Consider the following 21,780-nt stretch of genomic DNA (forward strand, 5'->3'; position numbering starts at 1 on the left):
TGATAGTACCAGTGTGTGACATATTTAAAACATTCATGCATGGGGGTATTATATAAACACAGCTATAAAACCCACCCTGCTGAATAAAACAATGTGTGCTTGAGATACTTGAAATTGTCTTATTTTATATCATGGCATGGCACATTTATAACAGTTGAAAAACATGGGGAAGGGCGCCAATGTGGCTCAAAAAGCCATTTACTCTCTCAAAACTTGCCAGACGCCATAAATCTAGGCTTTTGCGATAAACGTACAAAATAATGCATCCAACACAAAAACATTTTTTGGAAGGGCGAGGAAACCATCAAATGCAAAGAAACCTTGTTGCAGTGATAAAATATTTAATATCGAGTATATATAAATTCATAGTAAAAAGTGATTAGAAAGCAAAGGCATATACAATGTACGGTATCAGTTTACAGAGGGTTTTATTATTTTTCAAGAATGAAATCCGAGGGTACAAATGGCCCCCCTGCAGAGTAAACATATCAGGGGTGTTCTTATAGTGAATACTATGAAATTGTATCTATAAAATTAGTTATTCATTTATTTAATCAATGTTTATAGAACCCTTATCATTTTCTGACTAGGTCTCTGACACGTTGCCCTCTAAAAGTTGAATTCCATTTATTCTAAATTGTATGTGTAATTTCTTGTGATAATCATCATTTAACTCAAGTGCTTTCATGAAATTTGACAAAACAATAGAAATGTGTGACATTTTGTTTCAAATTTACCTGAGATTTAGTTGGTTTCTTGGATAAAAAATATTTATTAAAAATACCTTCCAGAGTAATGGTAAAGTAAATAATTTAGAACATATCTCCCCACAAAAAGGAATTTCTCTTTGTTTCTACATGTTTCATCATTTACCATGGAGTTTTGAATAAAAAAGTATGAGTTGCCAAATATTTTGAGATCACAAGGTCAGGAGTCCAGGTGCAATCAGTAACATACATGGGGGATTGGGTTGTAAGGCCGTATCTTGTGCTGATACTACTGAAGGACCCACATCTCCTTCAGCAACACAAGGTGGAAAGAAATTTAAAGATGGGCATCACTGAAATCAGAGGTTCTGTAGTCACTAGGACTAGTAGGAATTCTTAACGATATCTGTCTTGGGATCTATAAACTTCCAAGTGTGTAAGGAACAGGATGTGATACAGTTATGGTATGAAGATTTCCTCGAGTAACCCTTGCTGATATTATAGAACCTTGACAACTCTTCGTTGTTCTACAAGTTCCTTAGTACCCTACTTATAGTCTACAAACTTTTGGACTGCTGTAACAAAATGGGGTGTATTTTGTGATATCCATTTCTAGCAAAATAGTTATTAATGTAGTGAATATTTTTTATAATAAAAATTGGGTTTTTCTGGTAGTGCTTTGTGTAGACTGAGCATAAAATGCATTTAGAGATTTCCTAATCGATCACAAATGCCATTTCCTGTGTAGCGAGATGAACTCAAAGTTATTACTTACCTATGATTACTAATCTAGAGAATGTTTCTTATCTTAAAAATTAGGTTTTTCTGGTAGGGCTTTGTGTTGGAGGCCTCAAGGTCCAGATATTGATGCAAGAAACTGAAAATAATATGGATTTCAAGATTTCCTGATTGATCACAAATGCCATTTCCTGTATATTGAGATGGACCCAAAACTATTACTCACCTGTGATTATTAATGGTGTCTTCACTGCCGTACGAGTCATTGTAACCCCAGTGGAAGTGCAGTTGAGCAAACTGGTACATTCCAGGCAGTGGACCTCCTGATACGGTGACTGGGCTGGTGTGGTTGAACTGAAGCATCACTGTAAAACAACCAAATATAGTGTTTTATGTCAAAACTTTGAAATACTGTACAGTGGTCATAAAATTTCCCATAAATGCCTATGTATAAGTGTATCGTATCTTACTTAATATTTATTTCGCTTTAGAACAGTATTTAATGACACATTTAAGTTTACACCACATTATTTGGATGTGGAATGATACCAGTTCAATTAACACACAAGTTACGTCTAATAAGCTCAAAACTAAAATTCGTCTTGAACCTCTTACAAATAAGAGGGAATTTTCTGAAAAGAACATAATAAATTCAGCAATAATAGCTATTAGGTTGGTGTGTTTAGTTGAGTCTCAGTGTCAGTAGCTAGCTTTCCCTGGCAACAACAAAACTCTTTTATACCAGACTTTCACCATCCCTAAACAACTTTAGATCAATTTCATCTTGTATTGTCCTCATACACTCATTTAATTCCGACCAATTATTTTTCCCGTCTCACTTCCCTTTATGTTTCTATCTGAATGGTCCCTTTCTAGAGTATTCCCACATCCCCCTATTTTCTGGTGAGTACGTGGTATAATTATCAGTAATTACGCTACCATATTGCTACCATATTCTTAAACGATATAAATATTATACTCTGTATCCAACACCCATCTTGACAGCATCAGTGTGGGGGAAATGACAGATCTAACTGCTCATAGCAGGATTGTGCAAGCCATTAATTAATTAAACAAATTTTATTCCACTAAAAGGGAACAAGAACATTGCCAGGAATGGGATTTATAGATTTGATATGGATATTGTTGAATGGTGTTTCTGTATGATAAATCTGTTGTCGAAGCCAGTGCAGCTCGTAATGTGGGCTGATGGTATAAGGACAAACAGAACCGCTTCTGATCATACCCTAACCTGTAAATGTGTAAATATCGAGTTTAGCTGCAGTTCACCTTTCTCTTATTGTAGCATCTGAAATTTGACACTGTCACAGACTTGACTCCTGGAATCTGGAGTCATGATCATCTGAAGAGATAAAAAAAGTTGGCAACGAAGAAGCTAAAAACGAACTCTTTGCATCCTTTTGATATCAGAGATGCCTAGACTACGAAACATAACGTAATCTAGGGGAAGAGCTATTCTCATTGTCTCATTAGGTACACAATTGACTGCACTACTATGTTTCTGACATGATCCCAAAGCACGGTGGAGCAACCGAATTTTCTACTCATAACGTAGCTATAGTGGGAAGGGTTGATTCAATGTGAATGTTAAGGTTAGCTCCTAATCATCTTCCTCTTAGTGCAGCATCTGAAATCAACCAATCCTTCTGACTATAGCTACGTCATGTGTAGAAAACTCAGTTGCTCCACCGTGCTTTGGGATTATGTCAGAAACATCGTAGTACAATCAATTGTGTACCGGATGAGGCAATGAGAATACCTCTGATGTCAAAATTATGCAAAAAGTTCGTTTTGAGCTTCTTTGTCATCAACTCTTTTTGAGATTTCTTCAGACGAAGATGACTTCAGACTCCAGAAATCAAATTTGTGATAGCATCAGATTTCAGACGCTGTACTAAGAGGAAGATGGATTGATACTAAATTCAACATTCACATTGAATCAAGCCTTCCCACCATAGCTACATTATGCATATAAAATTTGCTTGCTCCACCGTGCTTTGGAATTTTGTCAGAAACATTAATGTGTACATTTGACACAATAATGCCTTATAGCAATTTAAGATATGTGCAATTCTGTCTCTGGCACACTAATGATAAACTAAAATTTACTACTGGTAAATCAAAAGTTGGAGAGTACTGAAGTACAAAAGTTATTTTTTGTGCCGTTTATGAATGAGTACACAGAAAAAAATATGTTGGACTTTGTGATCCCACTTTAGAGACGTATGGAGGGCACTTTCGTTGGATCAAGCCATGTGGAGGCTAAAATGAGACGGCCAGTGCAAAACTATTCTCTTCTAAAGAACACACAGTAATACCTACTGAATGACTGACTTTGACCCACATTAGGAACTGTTAGTCCTAAACAAATTTCAAGTTACAAAAATTTCTATTTTTTTTTTTTTTTTTTCTCGGTCAATTAATAGCTCTTCATGCAAATATAATAGGTGTTCTTTTTTTTAACTAAACCAAGGCATATATTGGAAAATTTTATGGTTAACCTGCGTTAGTGGCTCCCTGTATGTTGAGAGTTTAGTTTGTTAATTATTAAATATTGTACTGTGAGATATATACCATTAAATTTAGGAACTAAGAATGGCTACCAGTGGGAGGTGGACATAGATGTAATTTCATTACTAAACTAGTGACTTGGTCCGGCTTCGCATGGGTCCAATATATATTTCTTGTATATTTCTACATCCAATCATGAACAATCATTGGTTTTTATTTTCAAGATTCTGATATTGATAAGAATCTTTCCATAAAACTTCAAAATATAATTTACTAATCTGGCTTAAAATAACCAATCTCCTTACCAATGAAATTGAAATTGGTATTATTACTACTAATAACTACAAAATATCTTTGTACACATTATTTACAGCAGTTTTTTTTATTTTACAACAGAAAAAAGTTCTTCTTAAAAGTTACCCATGAAAGGGAAACAATAGTTGTCCATGTAAAAACGATGAAGGCTTAAATCAAATCGTGCAACATAAAATGTTTAACCCTGTGACTTGTTAATGGTCACTGAAAAAGAAATTTTCACAGGTAATTGCACCCGCTTAAATTGGAAAGATATATCTTTAAGGATTAAAGGAATCTGAAGAATCTGAACAACATCTCCAGTTCCACATCCAGTCAGTATTATGCATTCTATTATGTAGGTTTTTAAAGATTTTACCAGTAATCATGTATCATTGTGTAATTTAGAGAGATTAAGGTTATATTAAAATGATGGAACACCCTGCTTTAAACACTAATTTATGCAGAGGTACTCCAGAGGGCTGCAAGGAATTTAGGAATTCTGTTAGAAAAATTAGCTGCCTCATCAAGCTAGCACTGTGTCTACACAGTTGTATATTTTCATCTGTGAGTACATTCTTGAAAGAATCAAAATATTTACCTATTTTGTCTACAATCCCGTAGTACATTATTTTGTTAGCACTCAACAATGTAATACTCAAAAATATTAATTTGCACATTGTACAAACTTTTCTCTACTTTATATTATTAAAATATTGATGTATCTATCATACCTAGGACCTGCTCTAGTTCATAACAATGCCAAAAGTGAAAACCGTATCATAATAACATTGAGTTGCTTAGAAAATACAGATGCATAAACAGGCCAACACAAAAAGGGACACTAATTTGTACTACATATTAATATTTACTACCCCAACTGTGGAATAACACATTAAAATCACCAGCCCATGTAAAAGAATGTTGCAATTTAAATCCTGGAAGAAAAATCTATAGCAGATTGACACACAAAAACATCTCCTAACCTTTAAAAATTGCAAAGTTTAGATTTTTAACATTAACCCCCCACAGGGAATTTCCTGGGATGAATAGTTAAACTCTCGAGCAAATTATACTCCCTTAACATTTTAACTTAGAATCTGTTTTTATTATCATTACACTAAACAATTCACAATAGCTGACCAGTGCAAACTTTTCTTCCATGCTGTGTATTGGCTAAACCAAAACTCTGAAGCTAAAATCCAAGGTCAGAATCGAAAGATAAAATTAAATTTTCGACAAGAAAGGTCCAGTCACTTTTCCTCGTATCTCTAATGGTTAAGCTACAAAACGCCCTCAAAGTCCAAAGTTTGGTTAAATCTGGAATGAATCAATAAAAAAGGTCTACTTTAAACTTCTAGATCCAATGCTCGGACTTAAACTATCTCCGAATTCTGCTTATCCCTGCATTTAGCCAACTCCCCAATTAGAGGCCTGGGGGCATAGCCCCCAACGAGCCGAAGGCGAGTTTTATTAATATACATTGACTTTTTAATAATCTACATGGAATTTGTACTGAATAATAACAAGGTAAACTCACCAGTATGACCATTGTTGATTATAACTGATTCTCTTGGGAGTTCTGAGAATCCTTGGAACACCAAGGGTGGTAGTGATACCCTCTCCACCAACTCTTCCTCGATATCAATGGGTGACTGATACTTGCCGGAACATGTCTGGAACTGGTTTACCCACTTGTCCGGTCCTGTCATGACATATACCAACTTATAGAATCAAAATAACAACTGATATAAATTACACAGCATGACATGGGAGTTATTGTATGCTTTTCATTATAGTCTTATACATGTAAATGTTGAGTTTGCAGTTCACCTTCCTTTTAGTGCAGTGTCCAGAATCTAACTCTGTCACAGACTTCGCTCCTGGAAGCTGGAGTCATGTTCATCTAACGAGATAAAAAAAATCAACGACAAAGCTCTGAACTCTTCATAGTTTCACATCAGAGACACCTAGACTACAAAATATAGTGTTACCTAGGTGAAGAGGTGTTCCCATTGCCTCAAAAGGTGCACAATTGTGTGCATTATGGTATTTCAGACACAATATCTAAGCATGGTTGAGCACTCAAGTTTTCTACACATAACGTAGCTATGGTGGGAATGATTATTCAATGTGAATGTTGGGTTTACTCCAGTTGACCTTCCTCTTAGTGCAGCATCTGAAATCTGATGCTGCAACTGACTTATTAATCACAGGGGAACTGGAGCAAACTCAACATTTACATTAAATCAACCCTTCTCGCCATAGCTACATTATTTGTAGTCTTTTACATGTTTATATAGCATTTTTTTATAACAAAAGCCTTTTCATAGCAGCCACATCTTCACTTCATTCTTTGCAACTAGGGAAACGGAAATATGTAATGTACTGAATGATAACTACTCAAAAACAAATAAAATGTATATAATAGTCTTTTATATAAAATAGTTTTATAGAAACTTGAAAAGGTTCATAATATATGTTATAGCGATTGTGGCTACGGATATATTCCAAAGTGCTGTTACATTCTTGTGAATCTGACTTTTATATACGTGGAGATATTGACGTTTGCTAAGATTGAAACATCTCATAAATTAAAGATCCTCTCTTTTTCCAAGTGGGAGTAACTTTGGTTTCATAGTCTTGGAACAAGTACATTGTTAGTCATGATCCAGTCAGATCATATTAATCAATCTCTTGTACTGAATGACGATAACACATGGGGGTGGTGACTTCTGAGGTCGTAGCAATAAATACTCGAATTGCAAAGTTTACTTATAAGTTCAATTTAATTAATGAAACTTACAAGCACCACTTTTAGTTAGTAAATTAAGTGTATGCCTTGCCACGTTGCTGCCAATTAGAGTACAAGAACTAAAAATGTATATCTGATAGGTGGGCCTAAAATATCCAATGTTCTATGGAATTATGCCTACGATATTTTACTTTATAAAACTTTAAGATTTTACTTCCCTTCGCAATATGTAGACTCACAACCCGGGCGTCAGCGTCTTGGCACAAGACATTGAAGCTCTAGTCTAAGAAGGGTTATTTCTAGTCGGTAATTACTAGAAGAGGAGTAGAAGTTATGAAAGTGGTAGCGATCTACTCAAATAATACGTGAGCTCGCGGACATAGCGTGCGAGGTGAAATCGGTCACGTAGTTGGGCTGCTACGAAGGGTTACAATAAAATATTCATACGCGTGCCAATTAGGTAGTTAGTCCGCCGATAATTTAGTTCCGGAACATTGGATAAAAAAATAATATTAAGTTGTACTGGCTAACTAGGTTGTGAAATGTTGCATTATATAAAATGGAACTAATTAACGGTACACTCTCATCTCTTAATATGTAGCACTGAAATTTTCAAACTTTCAGGCTTCAAGAAAAATTACCTCCTTGCAAAATATTGACATCTGAATATATCTCTGATCACGCAAGTGATTCAGATCGAAGCTATATCATCAACCTTGCATTATAACAATCCCATCCTTCTGTTAGGAGACTCAAAATAAGCTAGATGAACGAAACATCTGCTCACTAGACACAAGTTGAAGAATCAAGAATGTTACTTTCCATTAAGTAAACAAGATACAATTGTCATTACATAAAACCTAGTTAGATTACAAGATCCACTTAGCTACAGTAGAACTGTACTTTTTTACTTCGAAGTTATCTAACAGAAATTCACAGTTTATTGTACATCAAAACCTGTTGGTATTTAAAACTGTTGAAATATTTATTCAATCTAATACTAGGTTCAATAAGGTTTTGTTTTTTCTTGTGTTGTAGTTATGTAAAGAATAATGATCATTAAAGTTGTCACTATTTTCTTTGATATAGTTATATTAAAGTTAAAATAAATACAAGTGACAGCCATAATATCAGTTGAAAAATGGTTGTACATGAGTCAGATTTGGATAGTCCACTTATTATTCTCAGAGCTTTCTTTTGCCAAATAATAGTTCTTTTGGCTGAACTGGCAATACCCCAAAATCATATTCCATAGTATAAATGACTGTGAAAAATACTAAAATTCACCATAATAAGGACTTCCTGATTTACACAATCCTGCAGTTTTCTTAAAAGATAAAACATATATGTTTCTCCCAACATAGTTTGTTATCCAGTTGGATACCAAGTAATTTGACAGGTTTAAACAGGTCAATGTCTAAATGGTTCTTCAAAGAAAATATTATGTATTCTGTATTATTTTCATTTATTTATTATGTAATTTTCTGTAAATCAGTGTTGTGTTTGCTCAATTGAACTTTTTAATGTACTTTTAACATCCAAGAGGTCTAAACCTGAGTTAATGATGGTTGTTTCATCTGTGTATGGGACAGATAAATATGAAACATTGTGACCAACATCATTCACTAAAATCAAAAAGAGAAAGGGTCCCAGAACTGAGCCCTGTGGTACGAATAGTTTTAATTCTTTCTTTAAAACTTCATAATATTGTAACTTTTTAAACAACAAAGTATGGGAGATGTCAAAAGCCTTACTCAAGTCAATTAGACTTGAACCAACAACAAGTTTATCCTCAAAACCATTGAGAATTAATTCAACTATTGCATCTACAGTGGAATGTTTGCATCTGAAAATAAATGCGAAAGTATACAGTTAATTTCTATTTACAAAATGTTCATGAAGCTGTGCTACCATACAAGATTCAATTACTTCACTTGAAATAGACAAAATTGTAACGATAGCTTTCTGGGTTTAATACATCTCCTTTTTTGTAAATGGGTGTAATGTTAGAAACCTTGAGACAACTTGGAAAATCTTGGGTAAAAATTAAGTTAATTAAATAAGTGAGTGGTACCAAAATTATATTTCAGGTCATAATTTCAGAGACCATAGATGTCTTCACTATAGGAATTACTTATTTTGTTTACAATAGATTGAACTTTTGTTTCATCAATCAATGTCCATTTAAACTATATCTTTGATGTAACTCAGGAAAGTTTGACAATAAATCAGAGCAGGCTTTATTGTTTGCATTTACAACAAAATTTACAAGAAAGTATTTCAAGTACCAGAACTAATAAGCATTTCTAGTTCTGTAACTGGGTTCTAAGTACACTTAGTTTTTGTAACCGTCCAAGCAGCTTCATGTTGATTTTTTGAACTTGAAATGCTATTAGATTCAATTTTGTACTTCTGTAATAGCTTGATTACAATGTTTTTAAAATTCTGAAAATTTTCCTTATCCAATAAATTAGAGATATTCTTCCATCTGTCATATTAAGCTAAAAGTTGATTTCTCATATTATTCAATTATACAGTAAACCAGTTCACCTTGTTAGACTTCTTAGGATTACTTATCACAGACATGCATGGGCAATAGATATTTAAATAAAAACTTTACACATTTATAATTAAATTAAAAGCAATATTTACATCAAAATGACTATATATGTGATCCAGTTCAAATCACTCAAACATTCATTTAAATTATTCAGTCTTTCAAAAGAAATTAAGCGTTTGGTACAGCTTTCTTATTGTTTCTTTAGGTGTTCATTCTTTTTCAATTTTGGACGCATAATAAAAAAATTCACCCATAAACCTGCATGATTTGATATTAGATCTTGTTCTTTTAAGGAAGAGTCAAAACGCATACTATCAACATTAGTAAAAAGATCGTCTAAACAAGCTTGTTCTCTAGTTGGGAGAAAATTTGATGGAAATGAATTAAATGATCTTGAAGTATTCAAGAGTGGTTAAAAATTTAAGCTATGAGTCCCTACAACATTAACATTAAAATCCCCTATTAAAGTTCAATTTTTGTGAGGTCTAGACTCTATGTGTGGCAGTAATACTTGTAATTTATTCAAGAAAACCTTAAAAAGTATGAATTTGGAATTTTATACGCAGTTACAATAATAAAATCACAGTCTAAGATTTTTATAGCTAAGGCTTCACAAATGAAATGAAAACAATACTGTGATCAAACTATCAAGATAAACCTTACACATCCTTTAACAAAAATTGAAGACTTTCCACGAGTGAAAGGCTGCACAGACAAGTTTTCTAGAACATACAGAGAAATTTCCTCTTCCGTTAGCCGGTGTTCAATGAGGAAAAGTACATAATTTGGTTTATGCTTTAAGATAATCTCTAGTGAACCAAGCTTATTACACAGAGATCAAATAATCAGTGTAGCAACACATGGACCAGATGGATTTGATACATGTATGTTTGAAGAAGGGATTTGGTCTGAACAATTTATATTTTCCCTTAAGTACTATTTACACTGTTTTCTTCATTGCTATTTGAGCAGAATTTGCAGAATTTTAATGAGAAGAATTTGCTGATGTAGGAGGTAGAGTAGGGTATTCATCAAGCAAAGCCTGTGAGTTTTGATAAGGCTTTGGATATTTAGCTCTGGATGGTGAATCATGACGTCGGGCCAGTGGCTTGATAGCAGATGCAGAAAGGGTCTGTGGTTCACTCATGTTCAAGGTTCTATCATCCAGGACCATAACACAGCCTTCACTCTCTTCCTGTGTTCTGTTGAGTGGGGCCAATATACTGTCAGGGACTGATGAACTGCCTTGGACTGAGATACTATGATGTCATGAGTCTTTTTACTACAATGGAAACAACCATTAAAAAATTGCTCAGTCCAAAATGATGAGCATGAGTAGATGAAGATGGCCTGTCTGAGCTCTATATACCACTCTGCTGCTGGGCATCTGTAGGGGTACTGCAGGTTTCTTCACCTTTTACTGTTTTACATATTGCTTCAGCCAGCCACCTCTTACCCCAATGTTTCAAGTGCATGCCGTGGTGGGTATGTAAATTTCTTCCAACAAGACTTACCTCAACAAGTGACATGTTGGGATAACCTTAATAATTTCTTTCAAGGCCTTATTTGTGTTTTTCACTTCCCTGTTTACACAAGACGGATCTGGAATGCTGTACATGTTTTGTATATCAATTGTAATAACTTTGTTATTACTAACTATATTAAGAATTTCTTTAACACCACTTGGAAATTTTTTGGATTCATTTGCAGCCAAGTCAGTTGTTCCACACAAGATAGCTAGAACATCTTCTTTGTTTTTAATTTCACCTGATGTATTTTCTTTATTTAGTATGTGTTCAATCCTACCTCCAGGTCTAACAAATCCCTCACTGTTATACATTTTTTGGAATTTATTAAGATGCGACACCTGATTTTTCCAATGGCTGACAGAACATAACAACATTTTATGACTGTCAGAATTCTGCATCATTCTGTGTTCAAGTCGCAACTTTAGTTTTATAATCAATACCACATGTTGATGAATGATTGTTTACCTTATGAATTATATGGCAAAGATTCAAATCATCAATCTGTTCTCACCACATTACTGTATCCTTTGCTACAGTGTATTGAAAGAGAATAGTAGCACTGCAGTTTTTAATGCTAGCATAAAAATAATTACTGGAGCTTGTCCAACAATGTGCCGCTTGCTAGAGGTAAACTTCAAATATTTTTGATATTCAGTTGGCTTTTTGCTATCACAACACAGATGTTTCTCATGAAGTTGGAATGATGCACTGCCAAATTAAACCTTGTCCTGAGGATTAGAAATGCCACATAATTCTATGGCGTGATGACCCTTTGCAAGAGATAGCCTCTATAGTTCTGTCTACCTAGCCATTAAGACTTTTTCTCAGCAGGTGAAGGAGAATCCTACCCTGATGCATCAAAAAGTGACAAACCTATCACACAAACTCATGTTAATTAAATCATTACAGGAGCTGATTACAGGGAATCAACTGAGCAACTCCAAACCCTAATCATCAGCAATTGCAAAAGGTGGATTCAAACAGTGAAAATGAAGCTTAAACTCAAAATTTGTAGTCCTCACAGCCCTTATTGAATGGTGTTAAGCATTAGGAATGTAATCTATAAGAGTTTAATATTTTCTGTTTTGTTTCTCTAGGTTTCTATATTCCATATGCAATCTTGTTTAAAAAAACGAAAAGTGGACAACTGCCTGTGTACCCTGCTGTGTCCCAGTTTGGTAGTTATCTCTGCTCCTTTACTTAGACCTTGTGTATGTCTTGGCTCTTTGTCGGGGCACATTGTTTTCTGTTAGGATAAGAAGCTTATAAATTGCACCTAGTCCTATAAGGACCATTGCGCTGCTTCCGGAGTGACAGGATATTGAGGATGGGTATGGTTGGGGATAGGGGCTGCCAACTATCGAGATCCATGAGGAGGAAGTCCTGTCCCCTGGAAGAAGGGGAGGCCAGCTCTTAAACAGCCTCTCCAGTCAAAGCAATCAGGGGGTGGTACACCCTTGTTGAGGATAGCAAGAACCTCTGACACTTAGGGAATGAACCCCACCAACTCCAACAGTCATCTCCCGCAGTAGACCAGACCTATCAAATTACCCTTACACTCCAGAATCTCGACATTTGCAGTTAGTGATGTGCCGCTCCTGGACATCCATAAGGTTGCCCAGATTGAAGTGACACATCGGTTTTTGCTGTGCCCAGTGGTGGGTTCAACTGGAAGGTATAAACCAGCCAGAAGTGATCTCTGCTGGGTGTGTTGAGGCACTTTTAAATATATAGAATAGTATGTTTTGTTTAAAAATCAGCATTTGTCATGAACTTCATTTCTCACACTCATACACCATTGAATTTCACAGCTATTCCTATATTTCAGAACAAGAGTATGCGACTGCAACATATATATGTTGTGTATCTCCAACACTTGTGGTTCGACAAATGATCCACAAATCTCCTGTTGTCTTTGTGAAGAAGATTATGTTAACTGACTGACGGCACTGTCCCCTCTCCTCTTCTCTTCAAACTATAGATAGAAAAATCCATTCACTTAAGTAATTAGCCTATTTTTTGTAATTTTTGTTCACTCAATTTTTTTATTTGTTTTTGTCTACTTTCTCCACAATATTGCTGATTATCGGAATTCCAGGTCATATCCGTCAGTTATTCTGCTTCAGATGACTTCTTTCAATTAACAAATTTTATAAAATTAATCTACACTTTGCTCAAGATAAAATTCGAATCGTAACATTTTCAACTCGAGTCTACGTACAGGCCATTAAGGCCCATGTAGGCTCTTTTCCCATTATTTAAATTTATTCAGAAATTATGTAGCAAATTTAATGCTGTTTTACTAGGTATGCGTGTATGGATGTGGATATGTATATGTATATATATATATATGTCATCTCTTTATTCATTACATTGATTTATTTATGGTGACATAAGTCTTTTTTATATTATTTTAGTGTTTATTTAATGTTATTTATTTTGAATTGTATTACTAGAATACTTTTGTATGTTTTATATTAATTAGATGTACAAATGCTACATTTGTTATCATTTTCAATGTAAGATTTATTTTGTATTTAATTTTTTGTTTTTTGTGGAAATAAACGTGATTTGATTTGACCTCAACTCAAAATGATTGCAGCCCATCCAATACCTCAACCAGTAACATACTGCCTCTTACTATTTCCAAAAAGGTATACATTTATTTTTTACTATATGTTGTGTGGCTTGGCTGTCGCATTAGCATGGCTCAAAACATCATTTTATCAGCACATGTGTCCACTGATGTTTCTTAAACACAGGAAATGACTCTCTCAGAGTATGCTCAGAGTATGCCACATCAGTTTATGCTCACTAACTCACTAACCATTCTGCTCATCTCGTGGTCTACTTTGACCATAGTTACCGTTGTAGTTACTCTGTTGAATGCACTTCATTGCCTTAAACTCTTCCAAGAAGAATCGACCATGTCTCAGTTACCTCAGCTGGACTTGTTCAATGGATATATTAAATCAATCCCTAATTAGTCTCTTCAGCTGTGCCCATGTGTACCGGAATATAATATCATATTAAGATGAAACACTTTAGATTTTTTTTATGTGGCTGAGTTAACACACATCTGATATACATAAAAGAATGAAAACTCCTCTCGGAATTTTCATCTTGTAGCAAACTTGTACAAGTCACCATACACATTTATAATATGCAAAAATCTCAAAAATGTTAACACAATTCACAGTACGTTAAAATACCTGCATCATAATGCTCATCCTAGGACCTAACTTTGGTTGAGACATAAAAAGCTTTAGAGCAACAAAAATGGAAAGAAGTCAGTTTGCCTAAGAATCTAATCATCCTCTCTTACTCCTCAAAAGTCATCGTGTTGTTGAATTTACTATATTTACTATCGTGTTAAGCACATACACTAAGGCCCTCGGTTATCCTAGGATTTAAAAACCAAAAGTTCTGAATTCTCACAGCTGGAAGTGTTATTCACTCTAACATTCTTAGATTTGTCACTTTCTTCAAATTTAACCCGTTTCTTCCCACTGTCGACATTTGTCGACACGCAACTTAATATTTTTTTGTGGGAAATTTTGATTGTCTAGGACTCTTACGATAATATCCCCGCTGTTATGTTGGTATCTCTGAACTAGCAGTTGATGCGCCGCGGCAGTGGCTAGTTTGGTGCTTTTGTGTCAACAACTCTACTGATTGACTCTCAGCCTCACTATGTCACTGATAGACAGGTAAGTGTATTACAACCTTGTAAATAATAATATTATTTACCGTACGCTATTTATAGTGATATAAGATATGTGTATGACGTATTACTGTGTTGAACGTGTAAAAATATTGTTTTAGGGTATCGATTTTACAATCATAAATATTGATGTCGACAAATGTCGACAGTGGGCACCAGCGGTAGGGGTCGATGTCCATTACAACAAATTGTTTTTTAGGTTGACGGTAGCTGACATCGCTAATATATTGGAAGAGAGTGAAAATATTATAGATCCAACATTTTTTATTGATCCACCAGATAATCCAGCCCTCAGTGACTGTGATTCCGATGACGATGATAGTGGCAACATAAATCATTTATCTGGCAACCAACTCAGAGCTGGTGGTGAGCTGATAGGAAGAAAAATTAACTGAAGATGGGGTTAGTTTACAATAAGAATTGGTGGAATACCTGAAGAAAAAAGTGAAGAAGTGGAACAAGTAGAAGATAAGAAATTTGAGGAACCTGTGGACGAAGATGACAGTGTAGTAAGCGTAGATGTTGTTTTTGAAGAAGAAACCCAAGGAAAAGTTAGTAAAAATACGTTTAGAGAGCAGAACTAAAAAAAGAAAACAAATAAAAGATGTTAGAACAAAAAAGAAGGTGAAAGGAAATAAGTCAAAACGTACATGGGAAGAAAAAGACATTGCAGATGTAAGCTCTATAGAGTTTACTCGTGCGAATTTCTTGTCAAATGATTATTCTCCTGTAGAACTGTTTGAAATGTTCTTTGATGACGAGGTCGTAGAGTACATTGTTTATTGCACTAATCAATATTCCCCTAGAAAAAGGAAACATAAACTTTTCTACATCAAAAAATGAAATACGTCTGTTTTTCGCCATTCTTTTTCTATCAGGATACAACACTATGGCTCGTTACAGAATGTACTGGGAAACGGCAGAGGACACACATCATGAAGCAGTTTCACGTGCAATTTCACGTAATCGTTTTCAGGATATCTTGAAAAACATTCACTTCTGTGAAAATGATAAATTAGACAAAGATGACAAGTTTGCCAAAGTTCGCTCTGTTATGTGCATGCTGAACGAGCGATGGCTTCGTTACTTCCCAGGTGACATTTACTTATCCATTGATGAATCACATGGTACCTTATTTTGGAAGGCACGGGGTTGAAACAACATATCCATGGGAAGCCTATCCGATTCGGATATAAAGTTTGGATATTAGCTACAAGGTTAGGCTACGCTATTCAAGCGGAACCGTATCAGGGCAAAGCGACTGGAGCAACTATTCCTGAGCTCGGTGTGGGAGGCTCAGTTGTCATTGATCTTATATCTGAACTCCCACAGGACAGAAAATATAGTTTGTTTTTCGACAACTTCTTTACATCTTTAAAACTGCTTGAAGCGTTAAAAAACAGGGGATATCATGGTACAGGGACCATAAGGGTAGACAGAGTTGAGGATGCCCCCTCTTCGTAAACCTCAAGATCTCAAGAAAGAACACAAGAGGTACTTTTCCATCAAATAACTGACACAGACACCAACATAACACTTGTAAGATACATGGACAACAGTGTTTTTACTATAGCGTCGACAGCAACAGGCGTTCATCCTGAGGGGAAAGCAAAGCGTTGGTCCTCTAGCAATAAAAAACACATCGTTGTGCCACAGCCAAACTGTGTCAATTGGTACAATATGAATATGGGTGGGGTGGATAGGCTAGATGAAAATGTATCTACCTACCGTATTCATATTCGCAACAAAAAGTGGTATTGGCCAATGGTTGCATACATGCTGAATGTGAGTATGAATAATGCTTGGATTTTATACAGAATGACGCCAAAAGGAGCTGAAGAACAATTAGATCTTCTTGGATTCACCCGCTACATTGTCCGTACGTACATGCGAACATGCACAAGCCATCGATCCTCTGCAGACGGGCCAAGCCAGACAGTATCCAGTAGGGTGTTGCCCTGAAATCCGATTCAGTGGAAAAGATCATCATTTAGAAACAGTTCAAAAGCAAATTCGCTGCGCACTGTGTTCCAAAAGCAACAAGGAAACGGTGCAAGACTTGTCAAGTTGGATGCCATGTGCTTTGTGCGGAGGCTTTCCATACTTCCTGAGGAAGTAATCTCTTATACAATCCTTTCTGATATGTAATATATTCATAAATACTGTAATGGAACAATAAAAGCATCATTATTTCATTTTTTAACTTATTTTAAAAACCACCCCTTTCATTCCCACTGTCGACAAATGTCTACATTAGCCTCTCTTCTCTAACTGCACTCCGTTCATGCCCACTGTCGACATATGTCGACATGCTATAATTTATTGTTATTATTATTAAATTTTACATATTTCATACTAAAAACTATAGTAAATAACTGATAATAAAGCAAATAACCAAAGGCCACCAAAAAATCTGACAAAAAAATAATTTGGGCAGAAACGGGTTAAGTCCCAAAATAAAACCTTGCTCATGGGCGATTTACTAAGTCCATGAGTGATACCAGTGTGACGATTGCTTTACAGTGGTGTGGAGTGTGGTTGCCACTTCAATTTACAAACTATACAATTTACAGGTCATCAGAATAATTAAATGTATCCCTCCCTCTTTATGTGTTTAGCTAATAAAGCTGGACATTTCAAGGTGGCTTCACAGCAGATATTTTTTATCACAACTCTAATTTAATTTGTTTCCAAAAGTAAAAAGTACAGTGGACCAATGTGTACTGTATAGTGATTGTGGTACAATCTATAACATTTTACTTTTATTGATGCTCCGTTATACTAAAATTATAATGTGTTTGCTATGGAAGAATTTAAATAGTACTGAATCATAATGCAGTCTGAACCACCCAAGTGTACGCGTATTTCAAGGAACTTAGATCAATAGATGACTTTGAATTAGAATGTGACAGGAGGTTCGCTCTTAGTCTCTTGAAGAACAAATCAAAATTCAAGACATTAGAACTCTTTTTTTAATTTGAAGGTTAAAACTAATGAAGATTGGAACACAATTGTTAGATCCAATAAAAGCCTGTTACTCCAAAATTTGTTTTAAGTTCACTTTGACACAGTCGTGTTCTCTCCTTACTGCATAATTATTCCGAGGAGAAGTGATATCTAATGTCACTGACGTACAAGAGGAAAAGAATTGAACCTTTCTTAGTCTTCAAGTCTAAGTTGGATTGGTTTCGAAAATGTTGTTTAGAATTTAAACAATGTGAGGTTTATTGCCTAGGAATGAACTGGCCAAGCTCGCCAATATGATGTAGTGGCCAAGCTGGAATCAATGTGTACTTATGCCAGTTGCAGAATATGTGCACACACGAGATTGAAGATAAACACTATTTGTATAACCGTGGGTTATAGAACCTTCTGTAATAACCAGAAAGTTCCATAATCTAGGGTATAACCTAAATTAATTAACCAGGTAAACTATGACAGTTGGATGAGAGTATAACAAATAATATTTATCTGAGTAGTCCATAGCAAAATATTATATCAAATTCTTTAAAACTTCGTAAAAGTTTTTTATGACAGTTACAACGGTAGTATAAAACAACGCTGGAAATCGAAGTACATCTGGATGTTGCCAAGTGTGTGTCTCTGTTGAAACTTGTTGCTAGTATGCTAGTTTATCAGCTTGATTTTGGTTCATTAAAGTGGTGCAATATTTGGTCTTTGGTTTGGAAAACATTTTGATATGTTAAACTCTTAGCACTTTAAGATAACCTCCCTGAAAACAGAAAAAGTTGTAAAAAATCCTTTTTATCACTTCATGTGAAATTAGGGCCATTTAAAGTAAGCAGTTTTGTAATCAGAAAAGGCTGAAGATAATAATTTTGATTTTTTACTGTAAGTACTGGAGTTATAGCTTTAGGGAGTCACATTTTTTAACATATTTTTTCCATATTTAATATGAATAAATAAGATATCACACCCTGAAGCTACTGTCATACATATCACTCATCTACATCTACATATTGTTAAACTCTCACATTTTATCCTTAAGAGTTTTTATAGGGCCTGATAACAAAATAGTCTTTAGATGATCCTAATTTCATATTAAGTGATAAAAAAATTCTACTTTTTTGCATTCACAGAAGGAGTTGGCTGATTCAGACACATATTTGCTACTAATGGGCTTCACGGTCTATGAGATGGTACTCTTAGTTCCTTACTGACTGTTTATACAGGGTGTCCCGTAACTCTGTGGACAAAAGTATACCATGTTATTGCTCAGGTCAAGACAGATATATTTCACCATACGGACATCGGTCTCCGATGCTTAGTTTCCCATGTGTCTGTCTGTATGTGTTTTTATTAAAAAAAGGTGTTGAAAACTAATAAATTGAGGTTCTCAGTGAATGACCAACAATACAGCACTGAATAAACTGCAGCTGTCAATTTGAGCCATGTATTGTCACAGTAAATCTGCTTTAAATTGGCTATTTATTATTGGATTTAAACAATTTTTTTTGTCATTAGATTTGTGATAAATTCCTCTAAAAACTATCATTCTTGTAATCCTTGACAAAAATTGCAGGTTCTTGTGATATTCAATGTTTAAAAGTTTTAATGGCCGCCATTTTTAAAATACTAAAGAAAATCTTATGATATATTTTTCAGTAACTGCCCTTGTTATCATAAACATTTGAGCCAAATTTGGTATAATTGAATTAGTTTAAGATATCATTTTTTTAATTAAAAACACATACAGACAGACAGATGGGAAACTAAGCATCGGAGACCATATGGTGAAATATGTCTGTCTTGACCTGAGCAATAACGTGGTGTCTTTGACCAGAGAGTTACGGGACATTCTGTAGAATGAGGTTATTTATAGGAAAATAATTACACGGTGGATTTGATGTGCTCTCTAGATTCACGATTAGCCACGAACTCATTTGACTCAGCCGTTATTACTCTTACAGTTAGGAAAATGCAGGCGCAACGCTCCCTAGACAGGCAGCGGTATCTTAAAATCTACAGGCGCTTGTCAGTCATAATAGTAGACTGGCAGTATGTAATGTATCTCCCACTCTCCAAGCATGTTCATGCTGTTGAGCCAAACTAAAAATCTGAAACCATCTATTACGAGTGACAAATACTATTTGACGAGTGCTGTAGACTGGCAAAGGAAGAAGCTAATTGGAAATGCTTGGCAAAAGATCTTTACTATCGCTCAAACGCTAACCTCACACCACGCTGCTGAATCATTCAAGCAAAGCTGTACTCACATTCAAGAAAGCATTCTGTCACCATACAATCTATATTAGTCTCGCATTCCTCAACATCTATAACGTGCAAGTCTTTCTGCAACTCCGATGTTTTCACAACTATTTCGTCATCGCACTTGCCAAACTGAGTATTTGAGTCAGGAGGACAAGCTGACTTTCACGCATTGACAAGTTAATTCCCCAGAGGCAGAGTTTAGTCTACAAAGTCCAAAAATTGAGCTAGGACAAAGAAAACATTGAAACTAACAAATATAATCCTAACTGTTGTTCTGCGGAATTATCTTCAGAATTGCATATTACAACGAAGGTGTAAACGACATTAAAACTAAACTGATACATTTGTTACCAAAAATAACTACAAACAACAAAATTATAAATGTAAGAAATCTAAGATACGAAAAATATACTGATTGATTCCAAAATTTTCCAATCGCCTGGCTAAGAGTGTTGCAATCGATTTGTGGATGGACATTTCATAAACATTTAAAGTCACGGTCCTTAAAGATAACTTTTGTGAAAACAGAAAAATACAACATATTTTGAAGATTTAATAAAAATATAATTAAATAAATACAAAATAAAATGCCTTTATTCATTCGAGCGATGTTCAGATACACTGATTTTCAGAGCAACTCATGTCACGTTGAAGTATTCCAAATTTTACATTTAGACCAGTTTGGTGTAAAAAAGGGAAGCCGCCTTTACATAATGCGATAATTTACAAAAAAGTGTTAGGAAATTTGAGAAGATTTTTATATATAAATTATTATTGAAATTCCACGAAGAATTTATTTCTCCGTCAAATAATATCAAAAAAAGTTATGAATAATTATTAGAATATCGGAGATTCACATAATAGCTCTAGATTTGTGAGTGAATTTTAGTGATGATTCTAGTTTTCAAAAAAAGGCAAAACCAGGGAATGATAAAGGAATTGGAAAAGGAAAATGAAAAATGTAATAAACGGAAATTGCTGAAACCACTGCACTATAACACTTAAGACACAAAAATGAGAAGCCCTCCGTATTTTTAATCAGTAATGGGAGGAATCTGTGTACCGGACTTGCCAAAAATGGGTGAGAGCTCGCGATGACTGTAAGTTCTAGACCAAACCCAAGTCTTAATATATCTTCAAAAACGTACATAAAATATAAAAATGTTAACTAAGCTTACCAAGATAGAAACCGGAGTCATCTTTGTTGGTAAAAACGATTTGCCTGAACGTATGTCTCATAATAATACTTGTAGTATTGTTGCTAGGGTTCAATAATGAGATATGTGAAATAGGCGCAAACACTGGGCCATTCTTCCGGTTTTGCAAAGTTGTGACCTTCACTCGAACAAAGCAAGTACGGACAGTCGATTATCACTAAGGCGAAATACGTAATAGTGCTTTCAGGCAGTTGATATGAAAGGCCTTAATAGGGACATGTTCACAAAACCCGACCTCCTCCTGAATGCGGTAGGAAAAGAAGAAATCAGCAGTCGTATTCTTCTTACGTCTTGAGACGCTAAGAGCTGGAGGTCAGAATTACAGTCACTCACCCAAGAAGATATGATCAACGTATTGCTTCGTACGCTGGGCGATTGTGAAGGTGCGGCCTCTCGTCTAGATTCTGCAGTGTCATTCTCTATTGATGTGAGTGAAGGTACTGATGAGGATTCTGCCATGTCTCCGGCTGTGTCCTTCTTCACTGGGACATC

The 21,780-nt window shown here is 35.1% G+C and overlaps 1 protein-coding gene across 1 annotated transcript in view; it reads right to left on the bottom strand.

Annotated features, from left to right (window-relative positions):
- The window catches only part of LOC124369856 (carbonic anhydrase 1-like), a 162,728-nt gene that overhangs the window by 78,539 nt on the left and 62,409 nt on the right, over positions 1–21,780 (bottom strand). The window contains exons 3-4 of the mRNA XM_046827986.1: positions 5,812–5,976; positions 1,672–1,810 (exon numbers count right to left, since the gene is read on the bottom strand). Of these exons, the coding sequence (XP_046683942.1) occupies positions 1,672–1,810; positions 5,812–5,976 (304 nt within the window). The remainder of the gene's footprint in view (positions 1–1,671; positions 1,811–5,811; positions 5,977–21,780) is intronic.

Source organism: Homalodisca vitripennis, chromosome X (assembly GCF_021130785.1).
Source record: "Homalodisca vitripennis isolate AUS2020 chromosome X, UT_GWSS_2.1, whole genome shotgun sequence".
NCBI lineage: Eukaryota > Metazoa > Arthropoda > Insecta > Hemiptera > Cicadellidae > Homalodisca > Homalodisca vitripennis.